At 21.5% G+C, this 14,986-nt stretch overlaps 3 protein-coding genes across 3 annotated transcripts; 2 read left to right on the top strand and 1 right to left on the bottom strand. All coding sequences in view use genetic code 6, as the record gives it.

Moving 5' to 3' along the window:
• Window positions 1–1,427: 1,427 nt before the first annotated feature.
• On the top strand, window positions 1,428–2,360 carry TTHERM_00128420 (diaminopimelate epimerase; the record flags this gene model as incomplete). The annotated part of the gene is made up of 1 exon (XM_001016323.1): window positions 1,428–2,360. One exon carries the CDS (start codon window positions 1,428–1,430, stop codon window positions 2,358–2,360), a length of 933 nt encoding a protein of 310 aa, XP_001016323.1.
• A 3,096-nt stretch (window positions 2,361–5,456) lies between these two features.
• TTHERM_00128440 (cyclic nucleotide-binding domain protein) lies at window positions 5,457–8,420 on the top strand (the record flags this gene model as incomplete). The annotated part of the gene is made up of 7 exons (XM_001016325.2): window positions 5,457–5,743; window positions 5,843–6,013; window positions 6,145–6,196; window positions 6,462–6,981; window positions 7,378–7,523; window positions 7,576–7,953; window positions 8,004–8,420. The coding sequence occupies 7 exons, from the start codon at window positions 5,457–5,459 to the stop codon at window positions 8,418–8,420; spliced, it is 1,971 nt and encodes a 656-aa protein (XP_001016325.2).
• A 1,519-nt stretch (window positions 8,421–9,939) lies between these two features.
• Window positions 9,940–11,881, bottom strand: TTHERM_00128450 (SCP-like extracellular protein, putative; the record flags this gene model as incomplete). The annotated part of the gene is made up of 4 exons (XM_001016326.2): window positions 11,753–11,881; window positions 10,200–11,705; window positions 10,055–10,140; window positions 9,940–9,988 (listed from the first exon to the last, which is right to left on the bottom strand). The coding sequence occupies exons 1-4, from the start codon at window positions 11,777–11,779 to the stop codon at window positions 9,940–9,942; spliced, it is 1,668 nt and encodes a 555-aa protein (XP_001016326.2). The 5' UTR covers window positions 11,780–11,881.
• Between the last annotated feature and the right edge of the window lie 3,105 nt (window positions 11,882–14,986).

The raw sequence follows: 14,986 nt of genomic DNA, 5'->3' as shown, positions 1-14,986 counted from the left end.
AAGTTAATATTTATCAGTAGAATTAGAATTTCTCTTAGAAATTATTTTCTAAAATATAAAAAATTCCTCTTATTTAATTATTCTAAATAATTGCAATTAATTATTCTAAATAATTATTGATTAATAACAACAATCAATTTATTAGTCTATCTTTGAAAAAATTTTTATTTTCTTAATTAAAAAGATTTTTCTTGATATTTCTGAAAAGAAGTTGTAGCATCTATTTTATTTTACAAACAAACTGAGGATGAAAAATCAATAAGAATATTTAATTTTTTAATAAAAATAATACCTTAATATTCATTTTATCTCAAAAAATAAAGAGATTTTTGCTACCTTTCAAATTCATGTTTGATTTTTCTATTTTTCAATAAATATTTTACCTTTAAGGAGAGTAAAAATATATTTTCATACTAATAAATAATAAATTTAAAAAGAAAACTTAGGCTAAACTGATGAATACTGGGAATTTATATTTTCTATATCAACTTTAATTATAATTTTAAAATATTCAAAGGGAGGAAGATATATATGAGATATGATGCTATAAAAACATTTTATATCAATAAAAGTTTGAAACATAAAACCTTTTTTTTAAAATATATTAGTTTATTTAACTTCAATATTATCTTAAATGTCTATAATATGAGGTATAAATTGTTTTATTTTGTAAACAATTTATGATAAAAAGTATGACCTTATAAGTATTTTAATATCTTTTTTTTGTCTATTTTTAATAGTTAATTATAACAATTTATTAAAAGTGTCTATATCTTTTATGGTTGTTTCAACCACTTATTTTTATTTTTATAAAATCAATTTGAATATTTTGGGGGTATTTGTTTGTAATTGTAGGTAAAATAAATATAAAATATAATCTTGAATATGAATAGTAAATTTTTTTAATTTTTATTAATTCATATAATACCCCCATTATTGTAAGTATAATTCATTTAAAACTAACATTAATAATGAATTTTGTGTTGTGGCTATTTAATCAAAATTTAATTTTTAGAAATTTAAATTCTAAACTGTCAAAAATATTAAGCATTTTTTTTCAAAGTATTTATTTTGATAATTTCTATCATTAAATATCCTTACATTCGTTAAGCAACTTAAATATCTTTTATGTATTATTAAAATAGCTACAAAACATTTTAAATCACAATATGTATGTTTGATATTTTTGGAAAATATTTAAAAAATTCCAAAAATAAATAAGTATATAAATAAATTAGTTAAATATTCTTTGATAATATTCCTTAAATTTTGTTAAATATTAACACATTTATATCTATTACTTTATTAAAATTTTTAATTGCCAATCGTCAAATAGACATTTCTAAATTAGAAACAATAAATTTACAAAATAGATAAACAAAATAAATTTTATTATTATTTTTAGAAGGTTCTTAGAATTCAGAAAAATGATTCTTCATTTTGATAAATTTCATGGCTTAGGAAACGATTTCATCATTATTGATAATAGACAAAATCTTTTAAATACGTGTGGCAACCCTGATGAGTTTTCTAAGATTATTGCAAAACTTTGTGATAGACACCTTGGCATAGGAGCTGATGGAGTGATGTTTGTTGAAAATGAAAGTGAAAAGGACAAATAAGATGGAATTTAAGCAGATATAAGATATAAAATTTTCAATGCAGATGGATATGAATCTCAAATTTGTGGAAACGGATTAAGATGCTTTACAAGATACATATTAGAAAAAAAGATTATCTAAAATAAAAAAATAGTGTAAATTAGAACAAATATAGGAGTGTTGGAGTGTGAAGAGCTCAGTTTAGGATTATATAGAACGAATATAGGAAAGGCGACTGCAGAAATATCTAAAATACCTGCAAATCCATTTAATAGTGATGCTGAGAGTGTTGTTATAAACTAGCCATTAAAGATAAACCAAAATCTACATTAATAAAACTTATCCCATTTAAGCGAAGAAACTCATTATGTCACATTCGTTAACGTAGGCAACCCTCATTGTGTTATCTATGTAGATGATGTTGAAACAGCTGAAGTAGAGAGAATAGGAAAAACTCTTTAAAGTAGAAAAGATATATTCCCTTAAAGCGTTAATGTAGAATTCATACAAATTTTAGATGAAAACACACTCAAAATGAGAGTATACGAAAGAGGATGTGGAGAAACTATGGCATGTGGAACAGGTGCATGTGCTTCAGTTTTTGCAGGAATTTTAAATAAAAAGAATAGCCCTTCATCTAAAGTTTTATTGAGAGGAGGAGAACTTCAAATTAATGTTAATTAAGAAGATTACTCATTGCAAGTCATAGGCCCTGCCGCAAAAGTATTTGAGGGCAGCATATAATTCCCATTAAATTGAATGTAGAATGGAAGAAGATTTGAGAATTATGAAAATAATTTTGAGAAGAAAGAAAAGAAGAAATAATTTTAATAAACCTGATTAAAAAATACAAAAGGTTGATTGGTTGGTTGACACTATATCAAATCAACACAATTTGGATAATTAAAGTATCTTTTAATCTCAACTTTATTAAATATATTCTAATTAATAGTTAATAAAAACATCTAGCAAAAATTAAAAAGTATCTATCTATCTATCTTCTTCATTTCAGACAATAACTAAAAAATTAATAAAATTATGTTTAATGAACAATCAATCATAAACTTACTAAAAAGCTATGAATAAATAAATATCACTTAAATTGTAATATTTTTATTTATTTTTCATAAATTATCTATCTATCTACAAATATTAAGTAATAATCATTAATTTAAATATTCTTGTATCAGAAATAATTTAATTTGTTTAGGAAATAAAAAATAAGAATATTTAATTCTTTCTACTTTCAGCAAAATTAAATTTTATAATAATCTCTTTTTTTAAGATCTAATTTTTGGACTCATAATATTTTACTTCACTCATTAGAACCATAACTTCAATAAATTTTTTTTGAGCAAAGCAAAAATTAAAAAGTATCTATCTATATTCTTCATTTCATTTCAGACAATAACTAAAAAATTAATAAAATTATGTTTAATGAATAATTAATAATAAACTTACTAAAAAGCTATGAATAAATAAATATCACTTAAATTGTAATATTTTTATTTATTTTTCATAAATTATTTATCTATCTACAAATATTAAGTAATAATCATTAATTTAAATATTCTTGTATCAGAAATAATTTAATTTGTTTAGGAAATAAAAAATAAGAATATTTAATTCTTTCTACTTTCAGCAAAATTAAATTTTATAATAATCTCTTCTTTTAATATCTAATTTTTGGACTCATAATATTTTACTTCACTCATTAGAACCATAACTTCAATAAATTTTTTTTGAGCAAAATAAATATGATTTATGGTTATAAAAATCTAATTTAATTTAATATTATTTTATATTAAATAAATATTTTATTTACAGTCTTTGTTTGTTTAAAAAAAATAAATTTAAACATTTTAAAAATATTAAGAGAGTATAATATTTTTTTAAGTAAAACATTTTTTTTAAAGTAATATGTTAGAAAAATTAAATAAATATACTTGATCTTAGGAAATGTATATAATAGTAAATATTAGGGATCGACCGTATGACCATTTTTATCATTCTGCCATATAACCATATAATTGTATTTATCACACATTTAATAAATTATAATAAATAGTTGATAATAATGGTGATTATATATATTGAAATAATTATTTTTTTAAAATTTATTTTAAGTCAATTATTTTATTATATATTATAATATTTTCAAAATTTTTAAGTTTTTTCTTGATTAAAAATATCTAACTGCTATCATCATAAAAAATATTTTAAGTATATATTCTTGTAGAGCTTTTCGAGTTCTATCAGAATATGTCTACTAAAAAAATTATTTATTTCAATTTTTCATAAATAATTGTTGTTTCCGTTTGTTTTGGACGGGTAATAGTAAGGTTTTTAAATAGGCAACAACTATTAAATATCAATTTAATTCACTGATTTCTTACCATAGTAAGGCATTTATATTACAAAGTTAATCACCATCAAAAAACTATTAACTATTATTACTTCTTAAAATATATTATTTAATGTATTTTTTTTATAAATATTACTAATTTATATTCAACATCTACTAATTAATTTCTAAAATATAAATATTACTTTGAAATATTTTAAAAATTCAAATGTTAAAAAATAAAATATGTGTAATTAAGTAAGTAAGTAAGTAAGCAAGCAAGCAAGCAATTAGGTAATTAGATTACCCATAGAACAAACAGCTTAACCCTAATCAACTAAGTATAAGATAATTAAGATAATATTAATAATATTTGTTGAAACATTTGCAGTTGAATAAAAAAATGAGAGAAAATCTGTGATTTGGAATGAAAAATTATGCTAGTTAAAACCATAAATTAGCTATGTAAACATGGTTATTAATTAGAATGCTAATAAATTTAGACAGACAACTAAAAATAATAGTTATTGCTTTGCTTAAACAAATTTATAGATATTTTCATAAAGGGAATAAAAAAAATTTGAGAAAAGAGTTATAAAAAATATTTTTAGCACTTCATACATAGTAGACTCATTTATTTTCTCTTGTGATTAAAAATATTAGGTAATTATAATTTTTAATCCTACAAACCAAACAGAATTAGCAATTAAAATAATTAAAAATAAATTAAGATTAATTACTAATTAATTTATATTAAAAACTACCTATCTTAAATAAACGACATCTTAGAACTTCAAAAACATAGTAAGTATAATTTTCTTGGTTATTAAGCAAGCTTTATTTCAAAGATGAAGGAAAATATAATGCATAAACTTAGCAGTAATAGATGTTTAATATAAGGCTGAAACATATAAGTTTCTTTCATTGAATTAGAGAGTACTGATAAAGTAATTAAGATAAAATGCTTGAAAACTCTGTTTGATCTTCTAAATAGCTCCTTTTCTTTTTTATTTTGTCATTTAGATCTTTTTGATCTTAAAATTTGTAAGGATTCTAAGATTGCAATATTGTAAAAATCTTATGGTTACAATTTAAATTAATCAAAAAATAATAAACATGTTTCTATCTAGATTCTACTTTTAAACAGCTATTTAGTTATTTATTAAAATCTAAATACATTAGGAATTCTAAATATTGTAATTAGATATGTGTTTTTGTTGAAGATAATAAAAATATTATAGCAATCAATCAATTTTTTAATGCCAAATGAAAATATTTATCAAAAAAATCTAAATAACGTTTATTACCAAAGTAGTTAAATTTTAATAACTAAACTGAAAGGTAAATAATATTGAAAAAAACTATCAATAAATAGATCAATTATCCATTCATTCATTAAAAATCTATAAAATAACAAAAATTAATAAAAGTTTGATTGAACTTTGCTTTTTTATTATTTTCTAAATAGAAGATAAAAGACAAAGACTGTTTTTGAAATAAATATTTATTCTATGAATTTAAATCCAACTTAAATTGCTCAGCAAACTCTAGAGGAACTCGATTAAAGTTACTATGATAAATTATATGGCAAGTAGTATTTTTAAAATGAATAATATTAGTCAGAAGTGAAAAAAATATCTCCAAACCAATTCTAAGATTTAAAAAATTTAGATAAAAGTAATAAATGGTAGAAATTATAGAAATGTATAATAATTAATCCATTTTCGGCTAAGAAATCAATATGGGATGTGATTGTAATTTTTATGGTGTTTTATAGTTGCTACACATCGTATTTGTGGTAATATGGTTCTACTTATTAAGTTCATTTAGAATTATTTACAATTATTGATTCATTAATTGTCTAATCAATTAACTGTTTGTTATAAATATTAATTAGGGCATCTTTCTGGCCTCAAGGATTTGAGGAATACTACTATATCGAAATCATGATAGAAATTTTCTTTTTGGTAGATATGGTTGTCAACTTCTTAACTTCATACTTAATTAGTTATGAAACAAAAGAGATAACTTATTCAGTGGTAGATACATCATTAAATTATATCAAAAAGTAAGTAACTCTAATTAATTAATTAATTTGTTTGTGTCTTTTTATGCAAATATAATATATATATTCTCAATTTATTATCATTTTAATTTAATTAACTCAATTTTTATAATTTAATTTAATCAATTAAATAGGGGATTCATCTTTGATGCTCTTGCCATATTCCCATTTAACCTAATATTTCCTGTAAGTAAGAGCTTATTTATATTCAAAGATGGGAATAGAAAATAACTATTTATTTTTAAAATACAAGTGAAAGATTGAAACAAATCTATATTCAATATTCTTTTTTATTCATTTTGGTTAAGTTATTTCTTTCTTTCGATTCCCATCTCTATCTAGTCTTCTTTATAAATATACTTTAAGTTTTTAGTATTTTGATATATTTTGTATTGATTTTCATATTTATTTTAATCAAAAACTTTTTTTGGTATAATTAAAACTAAAAAAGCAAGCAAATCTAAAAGTTCTTTAGATGATTCGTATTTTAAGATTTTTCAGAGTTACTGACGAAAATTCAATCTGCGAAAAACTGAATATTTTGATTGATAATATCAACCCAAGAGATAAAGTGAGAATATCATACACGTCTAGATATTTATATAGGATATTTAGATTTATTCTGATTGGATTCTCAATAGCATTTTTCTTAGCCTGTGCATGGTATATATACTGCACATCTACCTGGTCTAATTTTGAATTTGAAGATTAATATCTTTAGCATACTAATGTGCTTAAAAAAGTTATTTTATCCTATTATTTCATACTCAGCACTCTTGCTACTGTTGGATATGGAGACTTTGTTCCTATTACCACTTAGGATAGAATAATAGCTATCATAATTATGATTTGTGGAGTAGGTTTCTTCTCATATATTATCAATAACTTCAATGATATTATGAAAAATTATAGAACTAAACTTGGTTATATTGATAAAACTCCAGAATTGGAAGATTGGCTTTTAAGTTTAAGTAATTTATTTCTTTAAAATATTAAATTTTCATTAAAAATTTACTTTTCTATGAAAATTAATTCCAAATCAAAACCTATTTAAATTATAAAATATATTTAAAAAATATCATTTTTGTTATAAAATTAAGAGCATTTATTTAATTTTTTAAATAAATCTAAATTTCTTTTTATTGAATAAATATTTATTTAAGAAGAAATAATGCCTTATTTGAAATAAACCATTTTCAGAAAGCAATAAATTAATGCTACTTAGGTTTTTTGTGCTAAATTAAAATAAATGTATCTTATTTGATAATCAGCCCTTTTTTAGCAATAATTTTATTTTTTTTAGATTAAATAAAAATTAAGTTTTTCTAAATAAAAAATAAATAATTTTATTAAAATTTATTAAATAGACAAAGTTTCTGAAAAGTCGATGGACGAAAAATTTGTGAAAAAAATTTATGACCACTTTAATTACTATTATAAGAATTATAGGTTAGTTACCTTAACAAAAGAAGACAAATATTATCAATTAATGACAGATAGCGAAAGGAGATAAGTAAACCAAATTTATTGCCAATGTTAAATTGAATAAATTATAATTTATTTAGATGATTAGACACTTGTTTCAAGATATTTTTAGTGGTCTTTTTAGGACTTTCTTTTTAAAGGAAGGAAAGACTGAGTTTTCTGACTATAATTTCTATATTGATATAGCCTTTGCTCTTCAGCCAAGAAAATGCTAAGAAAAAGAACTTATTTTGCAATAGGGAGAACATGTAGAAGAAATTTACTTCTTGATTGATGGAGAAATTGAAGCCAGCTTTATGGTAGACGATATAAAAATTTAAAAATACTTTTCTTCTGGTTTCTAATTTGGCTGTGTGTAAATTCTAAGTAACAGTGTTAGTAATTTTACTTACCAAGCAACTTCTCCTGTAACGCTTTATGTCATAAAAAAAGATGCCTTTCATAATATCTTTAACAAAGTAATTATTTTTATTTGAAGTCATTCATTTTCATAATATTTTTTTAATAGTATACAGATGTAAGGCAAGATATTGTTTTGAACGCATTTAGCACATATAAATTTACTCGAAGAGCTATGATGGAAGCATTTACACAATAAATATAGCAAAAATTGAATATCAAGTTAAACATACAATAATCTAATTATTTATTTGATATTGTAAATAAAAAATTCTAAAAGGCGAAAAAGAAGATTATACAAAAAAATATAACTACATTTTCTAAACCCCTAAAGATTAAATTTAAAGAACTATCTGATTCAGATTCAGACTCAGAAAATAATATCAGCTTTGATGAAAGAATGAGTAACCTCTAAGATAACATCAAAGAACTTAATAATATTATTTCTACAGTTCATCCTATCGAAGAGAAGAAATAAAATTTATAAACCAAAAGTATTTTCTAAAAAATTAATATTAAAAAATGAACTAAAATATTCAACTCTAACTCAGCCATTTAAAAAATACTATGTTTAACATTAATAAATCAAGTTGATAATTATCAAAGAAAAGAATATAAAATTAATAACCTCATAGAATTAAGAAATATTAGATTATTTTAAATTAATTATAGTAATAATTATTCTAATAATTTATTATTATAGATTAATAAAATTTTATAAATTTTGTAGATAGATTTAAAAAAATTATTTTAATTATTATTTAAAAATATTTTGATTTTAAAATAACTCAAATAAAATGAATTTTATATTATCTCCTAAATATCTAAAAAAAATGTATTTATTTTTCATTTATTTTAATTAATAAATCAGTAATTATATTTCTTTATTGTGTCTATCTAGTGAGTGAGTGAGTAAATAAGTAACAAAACTTTAATCTTTATAATTAATTAAGATAATTTATTGGATGAGAAAAAATAAACAAAAAATTTCTTTTTGAGTATTAATTAAATAATTATTAAAGATTGATAGGTATTTAAAGTGTCTAAAATAACCAAAAATTAATAATAAGAATAATAGTTATTGTATTATTATTAATATTCTTTACAAAACATATGGAATTTTATGTTCATTATGATACCAAATTTACTACATTAATTGCTCGCTTACTCATTCCTAGGCTGCAGACAGGCGAGGTACTAGGCCAAAGGTAGGCGAGGTAGACGATATTTATTTTATGTTACAAAAAAAAAAAACATCGCGCTCTGCTCTACGCTCGAGTTCGGCTCTAGAAAAATGTACATTATAAAACACAATATAATTAGAGGAATTTTTTTTTTTGATTCTAGGTTATTGGAATACTTTTTAAAGCAGTAAAATAACTATTATTATTATTAAAAACACTCGCACATACAAGTATGTCAAAATTTTTGATTATAATAATTTTATTATTAAATTTAATATTTAAAAAATGTACATGCTGGATTATTATTATTAGAATTTACTTAATAACTGTAAAATACAAAATAATTAAAATATTTTCTCTTGTTTTTCATTCAAGGTTTTTGGATTCCTCTAAAGTGAATATTATCCAAAAAAATATTCAAAATTGCTACCAATCTAAAAAAATAGAACCAAATAAATAAAAGAAATTAATTGGATGATTAGATTTATTTTTCAAAAAAATAAGCATAATTAGCATTATTTAAAAAATTTTCGAAATATTAAGTTTATATAAAAAATATCCAACTAGATAGATTCATCATAGCTTATGATGAATTTATTTTAAAGTATTTGGGTTCAAAAATATAAAAAAGCTCTTCATATAAAAAAAAAACAAAATAAGTAAATTAGGAAACAAGGATACATGTATGCTTATCAAAACCATAACTTTTTTTGTATGCTAAAAAATGCTTTAGTTCATAATTAAATTATTTTTATTTGAAAAGATAATCCAATTAAAATATTAGCAAACCAATTACGTAATTTAAATAAATATAACCAAGATATTAAATTGTTTATTTATTTATTTCTTATAAAATTTAATTCATCTAGACTTATAAAAAATAATAGTGATAAACGCTGAGTTCTATTTGCTATTAAATTTAAATAATTTAAATATATTAAACTAATATTTTAGTTTAGTATAATTAATTAATTACCTATACACACCAGCACATGCATGAGTAGTCGGAGAAAGTAAATTTTTTTTATGCCTTTCATTATTAATTAACTCAGTAACAAGTTTCTATTTTTTTGTAAATTTTATTTGTAAACTAATTTTATTTTTATAAAAAATGATAATACTTGGCAGTCAACTGGAGTTGTTGATTATACCACAGACTCACAAACTAGAACGAAGTCAGCATACAAACTAATTTCTCTGACTCTGCCTTCGAATCCATCATGTCCGAAAGGAGCTTCATTGTTAGCAATGTTTCTCGAGTGATACTCACAAGTAGGCATAATATTTTGGCTAAATTATAGTTATAACATATTATTCTATTTCCTATATTAATTAATTAAATCTATTATAGCTCTGCTCATTCTCATTTCAGGTGTTTCTTTTGGATTTAAGTCTTATAACTCGAATTATGACACTTCAGCACTTTACTGAGATGTTTAAACAGTCAAGTTACTTTCATCAAATAATAAATCTTCCGCTTTACTTTTAGTTTAATTCTATTTCCCTTATCCACTTTTATTTTTTTCTTCTCTTCTTTACCTCGCCTCTATTTAGGCTTTCACTCTTTCTTATATTTATTTACTCTGTACCACTGTAGAAATTTACTAGTAAATTGGATTTTAACTCAAAGTAATTTTACCAGCAAGTTCTTTTTTTTAATACTACTTCTCGTATTGCTCCTTATATTTTTAATAATCTTCTGATTTTTATTAACTATTTGAGGAGTTATTAGATCTTGATTGCTATTAAGCATCAATATTATAATTTTAATTGATTTGGTTTTGTTGCTACACTTGCTCTTTCAAATTTTAAGCTTAATTTTAAGATATTTATAGATTATTAAATTATTGTTTCTGATAATTTTCTAAACTAAATCCGGTTGACTGATGCTTGAAGGATTGCTGTTCTGATATCTCTTTAATAATAGTGTCAATTTACTTTATATTTGTATGATATTTCTGTTTTAAATATCTGTAAAGTGTTTTTATTAAATTTGGATTTCTCTTTTAATAGTAAAGACCTATTGTTTGTCCATCTTCGTTAAATTCAATAAAACCACATAGGCACATCAATTTACTTAAATTTGATGGAAATTAAGTATACCCCTTTACAATAGTGACATAAAAATCTTCATCTTTCTCCCCTAAATCTATGATTTGCTTAAATGTGTTTGCCAAAAAAGTAACATGCAAACTTAGCTAAAGAGGATTGTTATGCTTTATTAAAAAGAAGTCTTTCATCTTATCAATTTTTTCTAACAAAGAAGCATTTTCAAAGATAATTCGCATATCTTAATCATTCAGCTAATCTGATTAGATAAATTAATTATTTACTAAGCTAACATCTTTCATTTAAGCCTACCTATGGGCATATAATCTTTCTATAAGCTAATTATATTTGCTCTCTTGAGCTCTGAAGTGCTTTTCTAGACTTTTTTATAATTTTTTCTCAAAATCGTGGTCTTAAACAGACCAAAATATCATATCCTTGTTTTAATTAGCGAAGATCTCAAGTTCTTTGTTACTAATCTATGGGTATAAAGACTATATTTTTCTCATTAAAGCGTTCTTATTTTAAGAGTTGTTATTTCTCTACGAATCCGGTCTTTAGCTCACATTCTAATAATCCTAAAAAAATCTATTAACATATCCTTTGTTTTTATTCAATTAATTACTTAATTTTTATCTTGGCTATTTCCCATTTATTAATTACTAAAATATAATATTAATATTACTAGAAACAAATAAGTAAAATATACTTTCTTTAGAAAACTAAGTAACTAAACAAATAAATCAATAAATATATTAATTATTTTATGTAATTTATTTAAATTAATATTTAGCTTGATCTGTATATTTGTATATTGATTGATACACAAATACTATCCATATTATAATATGAAAAAGTGTATTTATTTGCAAGATTTATAAATTAGATGATCTTTTGATTTTAAACATAAGGAGAGAAGAATGAATTTATGAATAAAGTTAAAATATAATTTCATTTATTATTCATTTTATTATGATAAAATATCGCTCTCATATTTTTGATTTAAATATGAAAATAGAAAAGCTATCATAATTATATAAAACACAAATTAATTAATAATAAAAGTGTAATTTTTATTTATTTTGGAAGATTCATAAATTAGATTAAATAATAAGGTGGTTGTTTTACTTTAAGCACAAGAAGAGAAGTATGGAGCTTATAAATAAAGTTAAAATAAAAACATATCATTTAATTTTTATACATTTTATTAAGATAAAAAATAGCTCTCATTTTATAATTTAAAGATGAAAAAATATCATTATTTGGTAAAACAAACATAAATTATAAACGTGCAATTTGTATTCAACCTAGTAATTTATTGATAAACTAAGATAGGTGGGGAAAATTGGAAATACTTGCTAAATTCAAAATGAAATTGTTTGGAGATTCATACCAATATTCTTATTAATTTATATTGATAATTAGTTTATCAATTAATTAATTAATTAATTTTTGTGTTATCAAATTAAAAAAAGAAAATAAGAAAAATAAAAGAAATTTTATTTTTTATTTTATTGCTTTTTTTTTACACATTTTTGTTTTTTTTTAAATTTTCATCTATTTTTTCGAAATAATTTTTTTCTCTGATAAAGATTGTGAAAGTAAAATGACATTTTTTAGAAAAGCTTTATAATTTCATTATATTTTAATATTATTAGACTAAGAATAATATGCAATGAGTTGATATTTCTTCCAGCAAAAAAAAGCCAAACTACTTATGTTTATACTTAATTATTTGACACGCAAAATTAACTATATTTAATTTAAAATAGAGTATATTACATATATAACAATTTATTTTTATCTTAATGTTTTCTTTAAACTCTTTTAAAATTTTATCTAAAAATGTAGATTTAAATTCAATTAAGTTATCAAGTAATAGTAAAATATAATAGAATTTCATTTTATAATCATCTCTAAACATTAAAATTGTTAGTTATAAATTACTTTTTTATATTTTTATTATGGAAACACTTTAAATGTCTAATTTTTCGAAAATGCCTGAAGTTAAATAAATTAATTTGATTAGATTTTAATAATAATGTCTAAACAAAAATGGATACTTTATTTGTTAGGTCAAGCGCTGCTTGTTGTATTATGTGAAGATTTAACACTTATTCAAAAGTAGAAATGTCTATTAATGGGCTTTTAATCTACAAAATAGTTGCATAATAAAAATGTTCTTTTTTATTTTAGGCATCTGCAAAATAATTGTTTACATATAAATGAACTCAATAAATTTTATATTAGAAATATGTATTATTATTTTTATTTTAATTAATTTCTTTCTATATTAAAAATGTTTCTATTCTAAGCTACTCCCCCCGCCCACTTTGTTTGGCTCATTATCTTTGATTAATTCTGATCACTTGATATTCCCATCATCGATATGATGTGGGGAAGGCAAAAATTAATTAATTAACAACTATACATACGTGGTCAATCTTTAAATTAACAACTAGTTTACGGTTAACAGTAATCATCTGACTTCTTTTGTAAATCAAATAAAAGAAAAAAATGAGAATTTTCTAGAAAATAATAGTTTTCTCAATGTAAATATAACAACCAAATCAAGTGATAAACTTTAAATATTTTAATAAAATAATATTTTCAAATTAATTATCTTCCCTATAAAATAATTGTAAATATAAAATCATATTATTCTTATTTAGCAAAAGATATTTTGGTAATGATATCGCTATAGTGTCGCTAGTGAGTTCATTTCAAATTAATAAAATTGATTAAGTGGGGAATATGAAAAAAAAAAATTATAAGATATCTTAATAAGTCCTATGCAATCAATAGTTAGTCTAATTCCAACGTTAGTGAATTCATATCATTGTGAAATCATATAAAAGAATTAATATATAAAGAAAATTAATGATAAGGTATCTTAATATATCCTATGCGCGCAATCAAAAATTAGTCTAATTTCAATGTTAATGAGTTCATTCATATCATTGTGAAATCATATCAAAGAATTAATATATAAAGAAAATAAATAAGGTATCTAAATACATCTTATGCACGCAATCAAAAATTAGTCTAATTTCAATGTTAGTGAATTCATTCATATCATTGTCAAATCATATCAAAGAATTAATATATAAAGAAAATTAATGATAAGATATCTTAATACATCCTCCAACGAGTGCAGAGCAATCAAAAATTAGCCTAATTCCAATGTTGGGGAATTTATTAAGAATCAATATAGAATTCTATAAAGAAAATTGATTTAATCAAAGAATGGAAAATTATGTGTAAAATTATAATATTTTGACTTTAATAATTAGTATTTGGAGCTCCTCCAAACAAAGTAAATATAACAATAAAGAAATATAAAAATGTTTGTTTTACTATTATAGTAGAAAGTGATAACTAATAATATTTTAAATATAATATATAGTATTTGGAGCTATAAGGTAAATATAAAAATAAAGATATATAAATATATACATGTTTGTTTAATATTAATGTAGAATAAAGTATGGAAGTCATGTAAATTATACAAAATATTACATAGTTTCATATACAAATTAAATCAAAGTTTTCTTCCCCTACTTCTTTTGAGGGAAATTTCTTTTTAAAATATCTTTAACCAATTAGAAATTATGTAAGCTCCGAAGATCTGAGCATCTTCGCACTTATATTCAATATCATTTTAGTAGATTTTAATTAAATATTTTGTTTTGCTTCTACCCCATTTGAATATCTTTGTAATATAATTAAGTTGGATACTTCTTATCATTTTTTGTAACCAATATGCCAAATAGACTTTTGTACTTGAAATTATCTAAAAAAAATAGCTTTGAAAAAAGCATTCTCTAATGCTTATGATAGCCCTTTGAGTGCTTTTATA

Source organism: Tetrahymena thermophila, assembly GCF_000189635.1.
Source record: "Tetrahymena thermophila SB210 genomic scaffold scf_8254645, whole genome shotgun sequence".
Taxonomy (NCBI): Eukaryota; Ciliophora; class Oligohymenophorea; order Hymenostomatida; family Tetrahymenidae; genus Tetrahymena; species Tetrahymena thermophila.
The sequence above is the reverse complement of the archived record's forward strand: the minus strand, read 5'-3'. Positions and strand labels throughout refer to the sequence as shown.